Source organism: Oreochromis niloticus, linkage group LG18 (genome assembly GCF_001858045.2).
Source record: "Oreochromis niloticus isolate F11D_XX linkage group LG18, O_niloticus_UMD_NMBU, whole genome shotgun sequence".
NCBI classification, from domain to species: Eukaryota; Metazoa; Chordata; class Actinopteri; order Cichliformes; family Cichlidae; genus Oreochromis; species Oreochromis niloticus.
Genome location: NC_031982.2, coordinates 8,124,573 through 8,140,923, shown reverse-complemented (window position 1 = coordinate 8,140,923; position 16,351 = coordinate 8,124,573). Strand labels below are relative to the sequence as shown.

The window sequence follows — 16,351 nt, the reverse complement described above, 5'->3', positions numbered from 1 at the left end:
CGTTGGGTTATATTTACTGCAGAGTCCCTTTCCTTTGCTACCATGACAGCTCTATATCACAGTTTCACATGGTTCTCACGTCTCTTTATTTATCCTCAGCTATCTTTATTTATCTGACAGTCTGTGCATCGAACACCTTCAGGGGAATTCAAAATGCCACTGAGCATTTCTACATTAAAGATACATTAGGAAATATTTACAAAATGCTATAGAGGCATGCTAAAATGCTAAGCTTATAGCGTGCAGATTAAATATTAGTTTCTCTCTGAAGTGGGCAAGAGTCAAGATTTGTTGTACCAGATACACTATAATGCCAAAAGTATTCACACGCCTGCCTTCACACTCATATGAGTGACATCCGATTCTTAATCCATAGCGTGTGTGGCTATAACACCTGAAACTGTTCTGGGAAGGCACGAAGTTTAGGAGTGTGTTTATGGAAATGTTTGACTATTCTTCCAGACGTACATTTGAGGTCAGACACTGATCAGGACTCTGTGCAGGCCAGTCATGATCTTCTACACCAAACCTGCTCATCCATGTCTTTATGGACCTTGCAATGTGCACTGGTGCGCAGCCATGTTGGAACAGGAAGGGGCCATCCCCAAACTGTTCCCACAAAGCTGGGAACATGAAATTGTCCATAAATTTCTTAGTTTGAACCATTAAGAGTTCCTTTGACTAGAACTAAGGGGTGAGCCCAGCTCCTAAAAATCAACCCCACACCATAAGCCCCACTCCACCAAGCTTTATACTTGGCACAATGCAGTCAGACCGTACCTTTCTCCTGGCAACCGCCACACTGCACTTGTCCATCAGATTGCCAGAGAAGCATAACCACTGCTCTAGGGTCCAGTGGTGCATCCAACATTTGCATTGTGCTTGATGATGTACAACTTGGATGTAGCTGCTTGGCCATGGAAACCTATTCCATGAAGCTCTCTACACGCTGTTTTTGAGCTAAACTGAAGGCCACATGAAGTCTGGAGGTCTGTCTCTGCAGAAAGTTGGCAACCTCTATGTGTGTTAGCATTTCTAGCCCCCACTCTGTGATTGTACATGGGCTGAGTTGCTGTTGTTTCCAATCAGCTCTACTTTGTTATAACAACACTAACAGTTGACTGTGGAATATTTAGTAGTGAAGATATTTCACAACTGGACTTGGTGCACAGGTGGCGTCCTATCACTGTACCAAGCTGGAATTCACTGAGCTCCTGAGAGCGACCCATTCTTTCACAAATGTTTGTAGAAGCAGTCTGCATGTCTAGGTGCTGGATTTTATGCACCTGTGGCCATGGAAGTGATTGAATGCATGAATTCAGTGATTTGGATGTGTGAGTGAATACTTGTGACAATATAGTGTAATTTATGCTAGACTCACTGGCTCCACACTGCCCTCCTTTTTAAAGTTCTCAGAGAGCAATCAGCTGTAGCGTGTCTAAATAAATCCTGTAAGAAAAGTCTCTTCCAATTGTGGATTTCATTACTCTGCGAAATCATCCGTGGACAAGATTGATGATATTGTTTCTTGGTCAATATTTGCTCTCTCTATGAAAACATTTGTAATATAAAGTTTTAATTCTGTGCTGTTTGCCAGTGTCTTAATTTCTGCTCTCTAAGCTCCTCATTACATTTCAAACAACAAGAGAAAAACAGCACTGCGGATTCAAGATGGCACTGAATCACTGGCTGCCGCTTGGCCAGAAATATAGTGTGTGAAGGACATTAATCATAGAAGCTGTGAGCTCTTCGATGGCCGTCTCAAACTGTCCCTCAGTGACGTTTTAAGTCCAACTGTATTGACAGCATTTTGAAGTAAAAGTGTGTAAAAGTAAAAGCTTACAAGTGTGCAATGGCACTGTGACTTATTTTAACACACAGAAAAGCCGCATGTGCACATATAGACAGGGCACACATCTAGCGTAATTCAAAGCATTTTGATGACAGTGATCAGACTCGGACAGCTTAGTCTTGTTATCCTTGGCAATTAAAAGGCTGCCAAACCTAAAGTCACAGCCACAAAACAGAACTGAAGATTCTATCAGCAACAACACTGAGATTTCACTAGGCAACATACAGGAGACACTAGTTTATAAAACTGTAGAAGAATGCAAACATAGAGATCTGTGTCTCATCTGTATATCCCCCCCACCTACCCGCTCTAATGCTCCATGACAGACTGGTGATGAGTTGGGGGAGAAGCGCACGCAAACAAAGAGCATGGTCAATAATTCATCTCATCTTGCTGCAATCCATTACACTGCATTTATTATACATCATATGGTCAGCAACATGCCATGCACGCCCGAGCAGTCACTCTCCCATGCTGGAGTCAGACAGGCTCCCTGCAAAACATCACGCGTTGGCACCGACACAAGCGAGGTGGCAATTACAGAGGCGGGCCCACTCACGCGCACGCCGCATCCGGACGCTCAGACAGACACAAATACAGAACTACCTCATCGTTCTCTGTCTCTCTGACGCTTCAGAAAGAGACAAATGTGATGAATGTGTGCCGCCGGTTCCATCACACCGGTCACGCAGATGAGAATGCTTTAGTGTGGAGAAGGCGCACACATCGCAGACAGTCCTGCAGGACTCTTAAGTCAGTAGGCGACAAACTGCTTTGTAAAGTAGTGAATTTTGTTCCACTTATCCACTTATCTTGCTTCTACCATGAGGTTCATTTTTATTTGTTTGTTTATTGCTTCATGGCTACGAGAAAAAGTACTGGCCAGTGGTACCCCTCAGCCTCCTAGCAGATACACCTATGGTATCAATTTCAAAATCCTAGATGACTTCCTTGTCAAGTTATCCCATTCAAGGTTTTAGAAAACGTGACCTCTGACCCATAACCTTGATGCTGAGGTCACTCAGATTTGGACTTGTCTGAGATTTTTAGCAGATGCACCTGTGGTAACAATGTGAAAGTCCTGCATCCCTTCGTTCTCGAGTTATTGCACTGACACCTCGGGTGTCCATATTGCCCACCTGCCAACTATCCACCCACCTGACAGGGTGACAACAATACCCCATCAGCCTGTTACTGCAGAAAGGTGAAAAGGGATGTGCGTCAAAGACAGCGTTTTTGCAAGTCCTGTATTCAAAATGTTCCAGATCAATTAGGAACATGGTAGTGTGTAAAATCAGCCTTTTACTTATTGCTGTATGACGGCCATGAGAATGGTTGTGAGCAAATTTCTGCAAAACCAAGTGTCATTCCCTTCAGCCTTATCTGCACCTTCTGGGTCTAAGCTGGAGAACAGGGAGCAAAATACTGGATATTATGGAGAAATCAAAGAGAGGTACAATGTTACAGAGGCTGCTCCTTTAAGATAGTCTTTAATGAATAGGAGTGAATGGAGAAAGACACTTTATTTTATTGATGTTCTTTTTACTAATATACTGTAGCATCAATTGCACATTCAAAGTGATATGAAAGAACCATTCATCTCCACACAGAGCAATCTTACAGATTTTGCTACTGCATGCTTTTTGTATGGTCAGCTCGTCAATACACCCTTGCTCTGCATCACTCTGATGCTGTTTGTTTGTGCCTCATGGTGAATGATCGAATGATGTCAGTACTTATATTTATGGAGTGGTATTAAATTGCAGTTAAAAACCTTTTTTTAAATATATAAATAGAAATATAGTATGCATGTCGTCTTGTTCATATTTTTATATTCATTTTGGAAAATCTTGCAAGCACCTATTATAAAACAGGAAGTTCTGAAAAGTTCTCTGGCTGCACTTGTTAACATTAATGCTGTGAGTCCATTGCCACGCTGGTGTTAGCATTTACAGTAGCTGAAAACATAAACCCTGTCTGAGAAAAGTTTCAAAGGAGGGCCAGCACAGAGCAACACAAAACATCCATTCTGTACCACTCCTCACAGACAGTTTCACACATTTACAGTAACCATGGCTGAGTGAATGGAGAACATTACTCTTCAGGTTTTGGTCAGTTATGTGGGCTCATATTGAAGACACATGATCAAAGGCAACCTGCGATGAGAGGAAAGGCAGCAAAGACTCTGTGAAACAGCTCACTCGAGCTTAAGTGATCCTTCAAAGATCCATTTATAACTCAACTGTTGCATTCAAATTCAATGCGAGGACTTAGAGAAACAATTAGATTTTGCTAGAATTAACAAATAGGTGAATGTAACTCCAAAATTAATTGCTTTCTTTTGTAATACACTAGAATGGCAAAATGCATAAGAGAAGTAGCAGCAGACTCACCTCCATGCTGGTGAGATTACAGCGGTGGGTCCCGCCGAACCAGCCACTGTTGGAGCACTGGTCAATGTCCACATCCTGCAGGTTCACGTCCACACGGACAACACCCCTGTCAGAGAGAAGGAAGCGGGGAAAGAGGACAAGAGTGCAGAATAAAAGAGGGGAAGAGGGAGGCAGAAATATTGAGAAGAGTAAACAAAAGAAACAAATGAAATTGAAGAATCAGATGTGTTTAGCAGGAATGGAAGAAAAGTGAAACAGAACAGGAGGGAAGATGAGAACAAGCAGAAAGGAGGCGCGCGCAGTACACAGATGCAGGTGAGGTCAGAATGAAAGGGAAGAAAATTAAAAACAGGAAGGAAGAGCAATGCTCAGGGGAAGTGAGGTTAAAGGTTCAACAAGCAGGAGAAGGGAGGTGTAGCCGAACGGGAGGAATATGAATAAATTGAAAGGGAGAAGAATTAAGAGTGATGGAGGTAAGTAATGAAGAAGAAGAGAGAGAGAGAGAGAAAGAGGTAAGGAAAAAGAAAAAGAAGCAGGGTCAGATTCATAATGTGCCACTTTTCTTTCCAGACACTGAGAAATTAATAAGTAATGCTTTTAGTGTCAAGACTGCAGTGCCTGTTGCCTCCAATTTGAGAACGCTAGCTTTCATATTTTCAGAATTCGGTTTCTTTGTTCTTGTTGCGCGTTGAACACTTTCACAGATTTGTGTGGACCTTTTGGGTTGCTGGGAATCCTGTGCAGGATGCTGACTGTGAAGGTTGCCCCGATATGCCTCGCTGCAGTTTAGCTAGAATCTGGTTGTCAGGCCATTTCGCCTTGACTGATGGGCCTCATCATGTGCCTCATCAGCTCGACTCACTACAAATACTGTATCCTGTCGCTTTATTTTCTGCTTGTTGAGCTGCGGACAAGTCAAAGACAAACAACTTTTGTTCCAGAAGATCATGGCTTCTCTTTTCTGTCAACAAATGCAACGCGATGACTAATGCGACGAGCCAGCTGAAGCACGTTTGTGCCTAATAAGCGCATAAATCTGAATCGCAAAGTTGCCATGACAACATACTGATGTTTAGGAAGTTAACTAAGAATCATTAACACTAAACACAGTAGTTTAGGCTAATGGAAATATCAGCAGTTTTCTCATTTTGAGAACATTTTTCAAATTAAAAATTAGAGGTCACCCAAGCTGCTATAAACAGCTTCTAGTTCCACGACAGCTGAGTGCTATAGTTTTTAAGCACATTTGTTGGACGGCTTTCAGCGGTGGATTATTGCACATTTGGTGCTGTAGTGAGCTTTGAGGAAGCAGGCTGGTATGTTATGAATAAAAGTAAACTACATCTGATCTCATGCTTCCTTGTGCAAATGGCAGTGTAAAGTTTTTAAAGGCAGTATTTATGTGGGGTGTGTTCTCTGCTCCCGGGCCGTGTTCACTATCAGATTCTGAGGATTTTCACACTAAAGGTGAGAAATACTCTTGTTTTCTTGCTGCGCCTGAGACCCGAACAAGTTCAATACACGGAGACTGCTGGCCTGTGCAGCAGTGAGCCACTACAGATTCAGACTGTGGAGCGAAGACGGTTAAATAAACTGGTGAGGGATGTGACTGAAATACAGCACAGCCCGAGACTTCAGCTGGTTCACTTCAGCTAAGACTGTGTAGCCCACAGTGAATAGATGTCTTTGTTTATGACTCTCTATCTTCCTTTTATCATGCACACTTATAAATAATGCCTGGTTTTCTTTTATTAAGCCTTTTATTAAACCTCGCTGTCAATTCCTCCACTCCTTTGTGGTGAAGTGGTGCCTGACACCTGTTACCCCCCTCCCCCATCTGCCTGGTGGGAAGTGGAACAAACAACCGCAGAGAGAGGCTTTGGCTACCACCTCTACTCAAGTACACAAGAAAGAAAAAGAAGCAAATGTGTTTACGCCTGTATGTATTTGTGTGCACTCGAGTCCTGTTCGCAGGTCAAGGCTTGGTGGATCCAGAACGCAGAAGTAAAAACTGAGAGATGTGAAAGAGCTTGGATGTGTGCAAGTTAACATAAGGCACAAATTCCTTAGAGTGAAAGAAACATCAGGACAAACACTGCATGGGGTACAATTTGATCATTTCTGCTACAACATAACAAATGATTGTGAAGACAAATGTACGCCTCTGCCTGAGTACCACTAAAAGAGTGATTCTTTACATTTACACAGCATAGATGGTCCTTTATTTCTCTGGGATGATTTATCCTTCCTCCTCTCACTAGCAATCCATCAAAACCATTTAGCCACCCATTAAGGCTTCGTGATAACCATCAGTCACTTCCAAGCTATTTACAAAGTGCTGCTCTACACTGCTTAAATTCTGATTTCATAAATCCAGCTTCTTGACAGCGACCCTTCCAATGAAATGATTTCTGATTAGGCTTAGGTGAGCAATCGATGGATAAGCTGCTCTCAGGTCCTGTGTCAGGTCTTTGCTGGATTTTTTTCCTGTTTCTTGAGGAGATGACTTGCAGATTCTGTCTGCTGTAGCCAGTATTTTTAGGCCTGCCACGTCTTCTTTTCTCCTCCACTTGTCCGGTTTCCTCGATTTTTTTAAAAACACACTGCACACAATGTGGAGATATACCAATTTTCCAACTGATAGTGCTGCAGGAATCATCGTTTTGGTGCAAAAGGTATGATTTTATGTCCATCAAAATGTGTTATCTTTGCCATTTTCTGTAGATTCAGGTAAAGAAACTGGAAAAAATTATGTGTTTGTCATAGTCAGTGGAAGCAGACTGTGTGGAGTGTGAATAGTGGACCCAAACGCAGACCCAATGGAACATGGAACGTAACTTGATTTAACAAAAGGCGAGCTGTTTAATAAGGCTGATGAAAAGGTACAAACGAAGAGCAAGGCAAACCGATGCAAAACTAAACATTAGCCTAAACTGAGTAAACTAAAATAGAAAGTGAAAAACCCTGATATGAAGATGAACAAACCTGGACATGAATACATGAAACCTGGAAACATGGCTTGAAACAACAGACAGCCTGACAATGAATGCATGACAGCAGACCACGAAACACAGAGGAACACCGCTTATACAAATGAACATGACACCACAGGGGAAGCAAAACTAAACACACTGAACATGGAACACATGACTTTCAAAATAAAACAGGAAACATAATGGGATGCAAACATGAAACACACAAAGGGCGAGGGAGACAAAAACACAAGGGGCAAAGACATGAGGGGAATCTGATAAACAATGAACTATAACAGGGCAACCTAGGCAAAACAGAAGGAGCTTAAGATAACTAAATGAACTTAAACACAAACCATAAACCACCAAAATACATTGAAACTCAAAGCGCCGAGTTAAAAAACCCAGGATCGTGACAGTGTTTTTGCAACAGGCTACAGGTAAGAAAGTGCCTAAAGACAAAATTTAAAATAGGTGTTTTGCTAAGTTGTCTGTTGTGTGTGGTTCATTCCTTGAGTTAGGTGCCTTTTTCTATGCTCGAATGAATTTTTGCTTGAGAAAGTGGTCAGGTACGAGGGCTGAAAAAGCAGCCAATGTCTTTCAAAAGCATAGAGAGCTACGCTCAAGGCCACTTTGAAAAATTACAAGAAAATCTGGCTCATTGGCAGCAAAATATAAACAAAGGAAGGACGTCACAAGACTTTTGCACAGCGCTGCAAGATAGAGACAGTGGTTATGCAATGACATTATCTGTGCTGATGTGTTGATGACAAATAGCGAAAGTGAAAACTGAGAGAAAGTCTTTATTTTTGTTTCTCTGACAGATTTGCACATGATCATTTATATCGATGTGAGCTACAATTCAGTGCCGCTCTTTTCTGAAGCGAAACGATTTTGGGTATGGTTTCTATAAAAGAAAGAAAAACATGAAATGCTTCCAGAGGTATAGTATCTTATAGTATTTCCTTATAATGACACAATATCATTTTTACCATCCTATATAATACTGCTGGAGGTGAATTATTTTATTCTGGTTTTGATTTACACATGTCAAATTTTTGCTTCTTCCACTGCCTTGTTAAAGGCAGAGCTGGAGCCAATCACTGGACAGAGCCTCTCTCCTCCCCTCATTACCTCACACTTTTACATCAGACTCAAAGTAATGATTGTGATCTGATGTTTGATTCGGGGGGGGGGGGGTAAGAAAGAGCAACAAGGTTTCTTCCACACAGAAAGTAGAAGACATGGAGGCTCTGGCTTATCATCTCCACTACCTTATGCGTTTCTGTCCAGAGCCAACAAACTTTCTATTTTTAGAAATGTCATCGCAGGAGTGAGATGAGTCGAAGAAACAGCATAGCACAGCTCGCATTACAGAAAGTAGAGGGAGGAGAAAAACATCATGAATCTGGTTGTGTACTTGCAGCCAATATTTATCCTCAGTTACAGACTGTATTTCTCTGAGATACACACTCAGGTTTTAAACACCCACTTTATTATTTTCCCTCTTAACTTGACATTTCCCTTGGCTGCCTTTGCTGACTCCACAGTCAATTTTGACAAATGCCAAACTATATTACTAAAAGTACGGCAGTTATTTCTTGATCTGGGAAATTGGAAAGCTCTGGGGGTAAAGATACTAAGTGGACCCTGAGTTTTGACTTTTTTAAAATCGCTATTTCTGAGGTCTTGACTCATTTTAATCCTTACCTTTACATCAACAGGTCAAACCCCCCCAACAGTGCATACCTCATAGAGTTTCCATCTCTATTCATTACAGAGTTTCTCTATAATTCAGCATCCCCTCTATATTCGTATGAAACATCACAAATGGGATTCAGTGCATGACTTAAAGTATCTGACTTGCCTTCTTCTAAATGTCACAAATCACAGTGACTTGTAAAATGTCACAATCATTTAAACTCACTCAAAACCCTCTTGGCTGGGCTGGAATAGGCAATTGATTTAATTATGAATTCATTCACTGAACTGATTTAATCACACTTAACATTTTCCAGACGCCTTAGGCGACTGACACAAGCGCATCTCCCATCTTTCTCAACTAGTTAAACATCCTCATCATGACAAGTTGATGGTTTAAAACGGGCAATATCCCAGACATGACTCGAATCCTTTTTTGGAGATGAACAAGGCAACACAGGCAGACTGAGTCATTACAGCAAACTGAAGCTACCCTATAAGACAGATGCTTAACTTTCGAGCAGCTCTAACAAACATCTCTGGAAATTTGAGGTAATCTGAAAGTGTGGACCATGCTGATGCTGATAGAAATTCATTGTGTGGTAAGAATCAGCCGTCTTCAGATCCTGCACAGAGATGATTGCTGTACAATTCTCTAAAAAGCCCAAAGAAGCCCTCATCACATCGTAACACTCTAAGCAATACTGTCCCTGGAGCAGGTAGTGATGCAGCATTTTGCTCAGGGACACATCACCGGGGTGGATGCATGCCAGGGTGAGGCCCGAATCACAAACACAGCACTGCTGCCTATAAACCACGAGCACTGCGCATCACAGTGTCATTCCAATTTAATTAGTCTTGCTTATTATGTAGTGACAGTGTAGGGATATTTTACATGTATAGGTGGCTCTGTGTCTGTGCATATACACTTGTGGATCTTTATATTGAAGATGGCAGAGGTTTCATGTGATGATGTCAGTGGATATAACACTAATGCCTGTGAACCAAAAGCTCAGGCTTCAGGTCGACTGAACACATTTTCGGGGAGTTTTTCTCCCTACTCTTCACCTTGCATGACATCAGTCCGAGACGATGTCCTTAACATGGGCATCTCGGGTACAAAGATATTGCTAAGTTACAGCAACCATCCACCTGGGTTTCAAACCTTCTGTTCATGAGGGAAAACCACTCAGAAGAAAGGAAGCAGACGAACTAAAGGGCTTCACCAAAGCCCAGAACAGGATAAATAAGGATTATTTTGAACTGTGAATCATGGAAAGCTAGAGTCCAAGAATAAAAATGCAAAAGCACAAAAGCTAAGTAAGTAAGTAAGAGTAAGAGTTGGATGTGTGTGTGTTTACTCCAAGTTTACCCTTGGTGTAAACTTTCTTTTTTTCCTCTCTTAAAAAAATATTTATCATCTTTCGACTTTATTTTTATTTTTTTCTGAGTGGGTGAGTGATACATTGACTTATGCACTGCAACTTACACTGATGTAAGGGTGAAGTGCACCTGGACCTCTGAGTGGTTTCATCTTGTAGTAGAGATTTCATTGTTTATTCATGGTTTCATTGATTTTCTCAGGACACTCTTGGACCGCAGCCTTGAAATACGAGAGCTTTAGGTGTTTTGATGCACCTAAATGTTACCCACAAACACGCACGCGTGCACACTTCTATAGATATCCTCACTTACGAGCACTGCGTAAAGCCTGCAGAATTCAATAGAGTGCTGGCTGCAGCAGGGATGCAGGCCTGTGCCTTGACAGGTGAGTGAAATGTCTAGGTAGATCTGTCAAGGTTCTTTTTAACTGTCTGCTTCTATTACAGCAGTAGGTGGATCCATATTTACATGAAGTCTCACAGAGGATTATTGTCAATTAAATGCTGTTAAAGCATTTCCATAGCTGACACTGATTATCTGATTAACTTTAATTATTTCTAAGATATAAAGAAATTAATACTTTAACATGTGTGAGCTGTAATAGAACATTAAAACAATTTTTTCTACATTTTAAGGACAAAAAAGTGGCACTTCTCAGTCTCACCTGAACTCTGGCGCTGAGTTGCTCTTGAGTCCATAGAAGCCTGCAGACAGGGTGAGCAGCCAATAGGGCACAAACGTTCCGTGTTCACACTCCAGGTATGGCGCAGACCACTTAATTTGGTTTTTGTCCAGGAGATAAGTGCCACTCTTGGAGCCCGATGCCTCCGTGATTCTTCTGTGCATGTGTGGTCTCCTGCCGTCCCTGAACTCATTAAACCAGTCAGTCTCCGGACTCCTGCCCTTGAGGTGACGGTGCGCAGAGCCGGACAGGTCCTGTAGTACCACTTCATTCTCGGTTCTCGTCGCCTGGAGGAAAACGTGGGGCCCTGGCGTCAGCGCATCCGTGTGCAAGGTCACCACTGCCCTGTGGATTTTAGGATCCCCTTCGAGGATGCTTTGAACCAGCGCGTGGTACCAGTGGATGTCCCTCCGCAGGGTTTGCTCCCGGGACCTGTTGGCTTGCAGGATCATATTCAGGAAGTTTGTGGCGTGCGCTACAGTGTCCAGAATGCTGTGGAGGGAATAGTGGGAGGCGACGTGGAGGCCGCCTCGCAGGCTGCTCAGCTCGTACCTCCGCGAACAGTTGACCTGTCTAAGCGCCGATGAGTCCCCGGTGTGCAAGAAAGCGGTCACCACCCTGGGCAGGTCCTCCTCGATTTTGTGCGCCACCACCGTGCGCTCGGTGGCTGGTACTGGGTAATAGGTCGGATGGTGGGGTGGCTCCCTGTTGATGTTTTGGGTGCTGAAGACTGGTGGGCTCTTATCGTCGCGGTCATTGTCAGACCACTCCACATAACCGTAGTTTAAACCCCAAACGAGCCCTGTTTGCAGGAGCAGCGGGACGACTAGGAGAGCCATGGTTCGTTGTCACAGGCACAGAGCAGACACCGCGTGGACTTGGCAAAGAGTGGCGAGCATCACCAAAGCCACTCTATATCTTCTGCCGCTTCAGGAGATCAGAAACACTTTCAAACACACGCCCGAGAATGTCCTGGATTTCATACCTACGACCAAGCATAAAACGGCAAACGATTTCCTCTTGTCATCTTTGCATCTTTGAGAGCACACTTTTCCTCTCTTCTGTTAAAAAACACGCAGTGTGATCTAAACAGCTGCACAAACGCGAACCCAGCCTCCTAACTCATGAGAAAACCACACGGACTCCTCACCAGCCCGCAATCCAGGGGAGTGCTCGGGTTCTCCTTCTGTTTTTACTCCCGCTCGGAGAAATCCATGTGAGAGGAGAAGAATGACAAGGGAGAGAGCAAATTGTACTCGAAGTTCCGTCCCTCCCAATAAAACCCTAATAGGCCACCTCGAGAGTCGCCCACCGGCGTGTGTGCTGGTTTCTCATTGCCGGTCTGTCTGAGGTGGGCGGAGCGTGGGAACGACGAGAGCTGTCCGGTGCTGAAAGTAGCGCCCGTAGGAAGAAAAGCGAGGGAGGCTGTGGTGATGAAGAGGAGCCCTGAGTAATGAAGACGGAGGAGCAACCTGGCAACTAGATTTACTTTGTAAATGAAAAGAAAAGAAAAGAAAAACGACTGTGTGAGTGAGAGAGGGGGGGAAGCTCACATATAATTTAAACTGTGATTATTTATATATACGACAAAATGTCCAAAACTGTGTATAAAGTAGAACATTACACACAATACAGCCACACTTTTTTCTCAAGGGTTACATTTCTGATCATCAACCCAGCACCATGTATATTAGCCAGGTGTGTTCTAATATACTATATGTGCGGCTGGGAATCGCAGATCCACGCTTTCGTGGGTCCGAGTGACGTAAATTTCGTCAAGAGAGGGCAAACGAGACGGTGTGTCTGCAGATGTCCAGATGCCTTTCGAGCCTTAGAGGCACTGAGACATTACAGTATAGCCTAATGCACTAATTTCAAATCCTTCAGGGGGACTTGAAAGAACTATAATAGGACCGAGTGCGCATCTGTGCGCGTCCAAGCGCACATAAACCGGGCCTCACTCACGATTCTGTCACGGTACATTACCCACAATGACAGTGGTACCACCACACAGTGATTCTGCCATGTGATACATTGCAAGACAATTTGTAACTGAAGGAGACTTTAGCATGGCTACCCGTTAAAACAGAGGGGAAAGTCTGGGATGATCTGCTTATCCCCTGGATTGTTGTGTCGGTTTTTGTGTTACTGTTTTTGTTATTACGGATAAATAATGTAACAGTGGAATCATTTACCCCTATGGTTTGGTCCCTCCCTTACGAGTTCTCCTTCATCAACTTATTTAACTTCCGCACGTTTTAATTCAAGGGTTTATATTTGGAACCAGTGCTGATAACATATTGCAAGAGGAAGCCGGTGTGATACATCGCTGCATCATATTTTGTCCCACACAGCAGTGAGTAAATAAGAGAGTGGGCATTCCTCTTTGTGCTGCTTTCCTGTGTTTAGACACTTTATGAGTCCATCTGGGGACTCGTTTATGTTCACGAGTGCGTGCGCACGTGTCCATGGGGCTGATCGGGAGTCATCCCCGGACTGTAAATGGGTGGCGCAGAGTGCACCTCGCCCGGGGTGACTCGCAGGCCGTTACCATGGCAGTGGAAGGTGACGAGGCAGAGATCTCCCCCATGCTGTCCGCTGCAGCGAGCGATGTGGACTGCGGCCTGTCTGGTTTTACACAATTTACAGCTACAACTACTGTACAAACTCACCACCTCACCGCTCAGCCAATCAGCCAGATGAAAACATGAAAAACAGACGTTCACGGGCAGACGTAGAACCGGTGATGCTCACAAGAGAGTGCGTGTAAATCAAAAAGAAAAGGTGTGTTTGTGGCAGGCATGGCGAATGAACGGGGAAGTCGAGAGACACAGAGAGAGAGAGCATCTGAGCGAAAGAGACCGTGCAGAGTGACTGCTCCTGCCCCCACTATTTCATCTTCTCTTACAAGCTGCACTGGCTCCCCTGCTCTGATAAATATTTGATAGGCATTTGCTGCTTCATCTGCATGCTTTACAACTTGGGGTCCATACAACCGCAACACGGTAGCGGCTGCTGTACCAGCCGTGCGCTCTCACCCACGCTTCCTCTGTTCTCCCAGAGGTTCCTTTAGATTTTCTCAGAAGAGAGCAAAGGAGGATAAAAGGCTCAGGAGCAAAAAAAAATAAATAAATAAAAATTAGGGGGTGCTTCCTCTGCTGCTTGTTTTTCTTCCTGCACTCAGGAGTCTGTTTCTTTCTGCCACACCCATGCAGCCAGCTGCATTTGAACTCAAACTACTGAGTTTGCAAGGTGCTGGCCGGGGTTTGGCAGAAGCTGTGACCTTTTAAAGGAGAGTTTAAATGTAAGCCTGTGATGAAACCCAAGCTGGAGAGGGCACTGAAAGAAAAGACATGATAGGCGTTACTCACACAGTGTGTGGATTTATCCCATGAATCACAGCGGAGTTTATCGACAAGGAGCGAGTTTTCTGAGATTTGTTCTGAAATGATATCAAGTCATCTGTTCTGATCTGCCTAAGGCATGTTTACTTATAATTCTAATCTTTATGCATGAATGATGTACTTTCACTGATGCAGTTAGCTGTCACACCAGCATCACCTGCTATTAAAGGCTCCACCTTCAGTCACATCTCTCCATCTGTGCTGATGTACCTGTAGAAGCTGTCGAGAACGTCACAAGCTCTATAAATTGGAAACGGTTTTAGACCTCAGCCCGTGTGGAGGTATAGTGAGAGCACAGGGTGATGAGGATGAACTTGTGTAGAGAAGAAAAAAAAACCTGTCACTGCTTTCAGTGTTTGGTTTTATGTGAAGCGGGTCGAGCTCTGCTGCCCATCGGAAAAAAATTCTGCCAAAATCAAGTGGCTCTGTGTAAAAAAAATTGGCCATTAAAACTGAAATTAGGCAAATAGAGGTCCACTTTTAAAATAATACATGTACAGAATCCCCTTCCATCTCAGTAGAATCAGTCACAGTTAAATGCCACTGCTCTGGCTGCCAAATCAACTGCGGTTCCCTGATAAAGATGAAAAAGGCTGCCCAAAAGTGCTACTGTATTAATTTCCCATGGTACAAGCTGCCAAAGGAGGGACCATTTCTCAAGTGATGCTGATGGGGGGAAAAAGAAAGAAGCCATTTTCATCTGCAAATATCAGTGCAATGTTCCAGATGAATGGCCCGATCTTATAGTGAAACTGTGTCTTACAAAATGTAAAATAAATACATAAAAAATATCCTCAATGTCTGTGTTTGTTTTCCCTTTTTTTTTTTTTATCACAAACACAAGTAATGCAGGTTAAAAGAAAGAGTCTGCCAACAGTTCATCACTGTTGATGTTGGTAAATGCAGCATGTCTTTCATTCCTCAAGGCTCATTACTTTGCCTGTCTTCTTGAGCATGTGTGTATGTATCTGAGGTCCTTTGCTCACATCAGTGCAGTGTTGTGTTGTTATCACTACTATTATGTATTATTGTTTTATGTGTTGTGCAGATTAAATCCAGCACTAAAGTACTGTTGAAACCCCCTGACTGTGTCTATCAGTGCAGCAGAAGGTGAAACCTAATTAATTCATATCACACCATCAACACAATAGTGCACAGATTTCAGGCCAGATGTTTCCAGAAGCATGTGTGAGAAAATGTGTGCATTGTGATGTTGTCAATAAAGCCTGCTACGGGTGAGGTTAAAAGCAACCAAGCTGTGCACAAATATCCTTTTTGATGTAACCACTGCTCTGCTAACGTCATTTAAATATGTCAGAGATACTCTGATCTCAAGCATCGCTCCAAAGTGATTCAACTGCATCCAGGACTGAGGATGAAGCGTGTATAGGTGCTGCAAAAATCAAGCTGAGAAATGACAGCCTCATTTACTTGTTACCCACAGACGTCTGAAAGCCTCATCCAACTGCACACACACACACACACACACACACACACCAGCTTGTGTTTTCTCAAAAAGACGCAGCCACATGCTCTCCCAGAGGAATTGTGCTGAGGGACATTGTATGTGCATGCACTCGGAAAAAGCATTCATAAGTTGTCTTGTACTATGGAAGCGAAGCGAGCGTGAACAGACAAGTGTGAAAATCAGTTTGTCGGGAGAAAGAAGAGACTCTCCAGCCTTTAGTTTAGCTAACTTGAATCTGTGATCCAGTAAAATTACACACACTCACATGCACATAAACGTGCCTGACAATTTGGTTTACTTTTTTTTTTCCTTGTCATCTTCATTACACAATCTAACTTGTTTACACAACTGTCACACAGATCCTGTTTCGTTGAGCAGTAAAATTTTGTCTTTGCTGCCATCTGGAGGTGCAGCTTCATCCACTTTTTCTATTGAGAGAGCTGAACTCTCCCGCTCAGATTTCTTCTCCCAGAATTTTAGTCTGTTCAAATGATTG

General features: G+C 43.3%; 1 protein-coding gene across 1 annotated transcript in view; it reads right to left on the bottom strand.

The window, feature by feature from the left end:
* Nucleotides 1-15,190, bottom strand: part of gpr158b (G protein-coupled receptor 158b) — a 78,646-nt gene extending 63,456 nt beyond the window's left edge. Inside the window, exons 1-2 of the mRNA XM_025900042.1 lie at nucleotides 10,966-15,190; nucleotides 4,246-4,351 (exon numbers count right to left, since the gene is read on the bottom strand). Coding sequence (XP_025755827.1) covers nucleotides 4,246-4,351; nucleotides 10,966-11,822 — 963 coding nt within the window. The 5' untranslated portion in view covers nucleotides 11,823-15,190. The remainder of the gene's footprint in view (nucleotides 1-4,245; nucleotides 4,352-10,965) is intronic.
* Nucleotides 15,191-16,351: the final 1,161 nt, after the last annotated feature.